Raw genomic sequence first — 5,468 nt, forward strand, 5'->3', positions numbered from 1 at the left:
GTGTTAGTTTTTATATTCTAACTTAGTTTTTTCATTGCGTTTGCTAATTTATTATTTTAATATTATTATTTAAAAGCTAATTTTAAAACATTTTTCTATAAATGAATTCAAAAAATATATACTTTTTCTTAAATCATAATTACAAATTTCTCAAAGAAACAAAACACATATTAATAAAGTAAAATTCTATCATATTAAAATTTAACTAATATAAATATAAAAAACATATATACGGAAGACTCTTTCCATAAAATTATTTTTATTATAAATATTTTTAATATTACATGTTTATTTGTCACCTTTATATATATTTTGTTATTAGTCCCTGCCATCTGGCATCCGGCAGGGACTATAGTAACCGTTCGGAGGGCAGATAACATTAATTCGCCGGGTTTTTTAGTGGTATTTTTGGTTATATCCTAAAGTTTGCAGTTGAACTTCTGTTGGCCATCTTATTTGGCCTCTTCCCGAGGCGGAAGAGGCCGGACCATATCTTAAACTCGTACTTACCCACAATCAACTGGCCTTGACGGTTTGCGGTTTCGATTTAATGCTGACATTAATTCCTTAATTTTTACTGTTAAGTGCGAATGGGATACATATGCTAAGTTGCTTGTTCTTTTGCAGGTGTCGGCCGTATGGTCAAGTTTTGCATGGCGGGAGGTGTCTTTGTGCGAAGCATGTGCGTGCTACATGCACAGCAGCTGTGCAGTCCCGCTGTTATAACCTTCCGCCACCGGTGCTAATGTAGTCCAGTACGTTGCCTCTGGGTTTTATTTCTAACTGCCCTTCGCTGATCAGATCGAGCTTTACAACAGCTTCAATAGATTGTATAGCAGTGGATCTCACAGATCGTATAGTAGCCTCAACACAACGCTCAACAATGGATCTTGATGCATCGCTTGTCGATTCCACGGATAACGAGTCCGGCCTCCTCCTCAGCAGTCCGACTGACTCTCAAATCGATTTCTCAAGTAAGATCTCTCATACAGCTACTTTCTAGCGCCTTTTTATTGAATTCTTTAAATGTTTTAACTCGCTCCTTGTACCTGTTATTCCTTAATTTTCACAGAAACTATTTATTTCCGAAAAAAATTCAAGGGAAACCAGGGTTATAAGAATGACGTATTTTACCCGTTTATCGATGATTATTACCTGTAAAATATTATACGCTCCGGCTTGTGTCCTGTATTCCTTCTGAATGAAATCAACAATTCCCTGAGAGAATTGATATGCTTTCATATTTCAGTTTCAAAAGCCAAACCAAATAGGAACAGAATGAAAAATATTATAAGCAGAGATGCAAAAGAAGAATTTAGAATGACCCCTCTTTCATGCTTGCACAAACATTGCTTCAAAAAAGCTTAATTCAGTCAAGCAGGTCAAACACTCGGCCACATTTGCACATATTTTCTGTTTTTAGGGATAGACAAGAAATGTATACTTTATCATGCCTCCAGTTGCAGACCCTCGCACAGGATCCTGCCAGACTTGTAAAGATCCTGAATGAGTTCCTGACGATGTGCCTGAGCACAAACTAAGCCTGCATATTTAGTGACTTCAGGCCAATCTTGAGACGCTACAACCTGAAGAAACGCATCAAACAAAGAGCCATTATTATTAAATCTGTCATATGCGCAAGAAAGAACAAACTCCAAAGATTCAAGCAAATCTGGGTCAAAACTTACAGCAGCTATCGATATTCTACACACAAAAGAGCTTGCGTTGAGACTCGAGGTAACCTTAATCTTGAGCTACGTTTTCCATAACCGCTCAAATTTACAATTTTTTTACAAGGAATAAACATTTAACACAAGTTTCCGTCTAGAATGCAGAAAATGAAGGCCAATGTGACAGCAAATTCTATCCATCCACGCATTGTAAGGACCAGAATTACTAGAGACGGCGACGGACTTCTCACAGGTAACAGTAATATGTTTATCTTGCTTTGTTATTTTTTGTATTTTCTTCTTGGAAGCTACCCTGCAGCTCAATATCATATTCTCGGAAAAATTGATGAAATAATTGCTTTGCCTTCTGCCGATTTGGTTTTCTTCCTTGCATCAAAACTTCTCAAATCGATTTATGTTGACGCTGCGACGCTGTTGAAGAAAGCTATGGACGGCATGGAGAAATAGTTCCGAAGCCTCCTCGGGGAGCTCTCGCCAGATTGTCTCGTCCATAGCCGCACTGGTAACCTGGCCATTTATACCCTTCCTCCTAAGTACACGAAAACCCTCAGTAAACAGTAAGACTACCCTGAGTAAACAGTGAGACTAGACTAGATTCTTATTATTTGTAGCATGGTTCTGGCAGTGTTTTGCAGGTCTGGAGAGCCATGTTTCAGGTGTGGAGAGCCATGTTTCAGGCACAAGTGTTGCAGATTTGGAGAGCCATGGTGGTTCTCATGGCCTTGTTTCCCACGTTCCGTACAAACACGTTGGTGCGTACAAACACGTTGCTGCATGCATGTCCATCACATGTCTCCTGTGTAACGTGTGGCCTCGTCTTAAAATATATTTGTTAACGATATCGAAATCCATTACAAGTAATTATTACCTATGAAACGGGCGTTGCGTTGGGTAGATACATTATTATCCTAACATTTTGCTTACTTTTACATAGCTACGTAATTATTACAATTTACAATCCATAAGCCTTGAAGCAGATTTTAATATTGTCGGCCAATGAGTTTCTCTCTGCAAGAAGGTTTTCTGTTTACTTAAATTCTCATTTTCTGCGTACCCACTGTGACAATCCTTCTGAATCAATGCAATTCAATCCTTCTAGCGGTGACAACTCTTTCGAAGGAATGCAAATCAATCCAAAATTCGACCCCACTCAAGATGCCGAAAGTTTTACCAGAACGCAGCCTTCGCTCATGCGAGATCTTCATCAAAATATGTTCTCCTTTCAAACTCATACTTCCTCGGTTGCTCATTATCCCCGGAAGCCCGTCGCTAAGCATCCCAACGAAGCCGTTTTAGGTAAAAAGATTTTGGAGACATGGAAGGATTCAGCTCCACGACGTTCAAACTCCTCAGAAATGTCATCTCTGTCTAAGAACCAGAAGTTGGCAAACTCTAAAGAGATGGAATATACAACTGTCATAACTCCGGTAAAGCTTTTAAATCACTGCAAATTCCTCTCTTTTGGTTGTACATTCTGTGAATTTCTATGCATTTTGTGCTGTTTAAAATCTAAATATGATTAATTGTTACAATCTGGCATGTTAACTGCGATATTATGTTGATACTTTTGATAATAATGTGCACTAATTTATCAAATTCACTGTATCCAGGGCATGGAGACAAGCAAAAGGAAATCAATCATATGATTAGATATTTGCTAAAAATTATAATGAAAGATTAGAAAAGCTTAATCATTCGATTCTTTTATTTGTACGACTAAGAACGCTCATAGAGTCGCTGTGAAAGACGAAATATTTTTATAATTTAGGTTGAAACATTCATAGACTTTCACTCGGTTTGCGTGCTTCCCTCTTGGCTCGTCCTTACAGTGATATCCCACGGTTTCCACGCGCATTGTCCTGAAACTAACCATATTTATATGCTGCCAATCACTTGGGGTGAGTTGTTTTAGCTATGACTTGGCATAAATCACTAAAAAAATATAAAACAAACTGTGAATACTAAGATTTAGGTAAAGCTACAATGATTTACCTTTAAAGTCATAGCTAAAATAACTATGTCTAAGCACATGAACAATATAAGCTCTAGACATGAACAATATAAGCAGGCTCAACTTCACGCAGGGACTCGCTGCGTCGCAGCTCCCCTTGTTAAAATAGTAACTGCTTCTTAAAATGTCCGTAAAGTCCTAACCATATTAGAAGTAGAAAACATATACCATATAATTTTTCTTCTATATAATTATTTATAATTCAGATGCCTATACATAATTATAGATATATATAATTATTTTTTTATAAATATATATATATATAGACGAAATATTATATTTAATTCCGGAGTCATCTCTATTTATACTTTCACCTCCCCTCGATCGCTTCACCGTCTCATCTCGTTCGTGCTTCGTTTCTTTCTTTCTGAAATATCGTTTTTTCTTTCGCTCCATATCAATGGCATCTTCGCCCTCTTCCTCCCATCTCCTATAACGGCCGTAAACGATGATCCTGCCTCTCGAAACCTGCAGGCAAAGCCGACGCCATCAGTGCAGGCAACGCCGACGCCCTTAGGTAAATGAGTGAAATGCCATTACTGGTGGTTCTTTTGTTTGGCAATATCACTGAATCACTTGTAGCTCTTTTGTCTTTCTGATATTTTTCTAAGCCAAAAAAATTGTCTGAACAAAATCTACTTACCCTACGAAAAAATAATTTAATTGTAAATTCGTTTGATGTTTGTTGTTTAGGGCAAAATCTACTTACCCTACGAAAAAATAATTTAATTGTAAATTCGTTTGATGTTTGTTGTTTAGGGCCGCTAGCTTCGCTCACGACGGCCACTAATGTACCATGCACATGCTGCAATTCAAAACCATGCACATGCTGCTGACATAAAGAGTCAGCGAAACCATGCATATGCTGCGCTACATAGCAGTGAAGGCGCTGCAGCCATGGATGTATATAAAGCTAATAAGACGCACAATAATGCTGCACTGGATTGTTAAATGTTTAGTTTTCTTTATTTATATAATTTTGATTATGACAGCCTTATTAATTTTCCAATGTGGGTTTAAAAACAAACTCTTAATATTTCATCTTCGTTAGGGTTTTCTATTTAGATTTAGGGAATGTAGTGGGAAAATACAGAAGAAGGAAAATTAAAAAATGCTTTAAATTGTGATTATTAAAAGGAGAGATAATTTCAAAAATCTTATTAAATATTTTTTTCTAAGTTTTCCATTACTACTTATATAGATAGAGCTAGACTCCATTGCTTGGGAGCTGACCAGACAACAATGCATGGGTTAAGTTCCACATCCTTTGATTATTTTGATGACTAGATTCTGACTAGATTCTTAAAGGTTTGGGTGTTTATTTTTATGTGATTAGGACATGGGTAGGTCATTTTGATAACTAGTTTATTAAATTTTCAATGTTATTTTATATAAGTTTTCAAATAATAATTCATATATATTTTTTTAATGGCTTTTCTAGATTAAGGGGATTTAGTGAGAAGAATGTCACGTGAAATTAAGAAATGGTATAAAATCTAGTTATTAAGAAGAGATATATAATTTCAAAAATCTTATTTTTGATTTACCATTATTTGATATTAAAATAATTATATGCTTAATATTGTTATATTTGATGTAAATAAAGTTAGACTCCATTATTTGGGAGCTAGTAAGATGTATAAAAATATTGCACCCTCTTCATTTTGTGAGAGTTGATCAATTTGATCACTAGATTGTTAAATGTTTAAGTGGACATCACCACTTTTATGACTAGATTATTAAATATTTCAAATTTTATTTGTGTG

The 5,468-nt window shown here is 36.0% G+C and overlaps 1 protein-coding gene across 6 annotated transcripts; it reads left to right on the forward strand.

The window, feature by feature from the left end:
* Positions 1-450: 450 nt before the first annotated feature.
* On the forward strand, positions 451-3,482 carry LOC149238545 (uncharacterized). Of its 6 annotated transcripts, XM_089373088.1 has the most exons (6): positions 469-974; positions 1,565-1,737; positions 1,829-1,923; positions 2,317-2,443; positions 2,791-3,118; positions 3,302-3,482. In XM_089373088.1, exons 3-6 carry the CDS (start codon positions 1,830-1,832, stop codon positions 3,335-3,337), a joined length of 585 nt encoding a protein of 194 aa, XP_089229214.1. In that variant the 5' UTR covers positions 469-974; positions 1,565-1,737; position 1,829; the 3' UTR covers positions 3,338-3,482. The 6 variants fall into 6 exon arrangements, 5 of the variants coding, with proteins under 5 accessions (XP_089229210.1, XP_089229212.1, XP_089229209.1 ...); XM_089373084.1 differs by lacking the exon at positions 3,302-3,482 and having other exon boundaries at positions 451-974; positions 1,461-1,737; positions 2,791-3,223; XM_089373086.1 differs by lacking the exon at positions 3,302-3,482 and having other exon boundaries at positions 451-974; positions 1,467-1,737; positions 2,791-3,223.
* The last annotated feature ends 1,986 nt before the right edge of the window (positions 3,483-5,468 follow it).

This window comes from Pinus tabuliformis, chromosome 8 (assembly GCF_031772625.1).
Source record: "Pinus tabuliformis cultivar Carrire ecotype Pingquan chromosome 8, CPIR1, whole genome shotgun sequence".
NCBI classification, from domain to species: Eukaryota; Viridiplantae; Streptophyta; class Pinopsida; order Pinales; family Pinaceae; genus Pinus; species Pinus tabuliformis.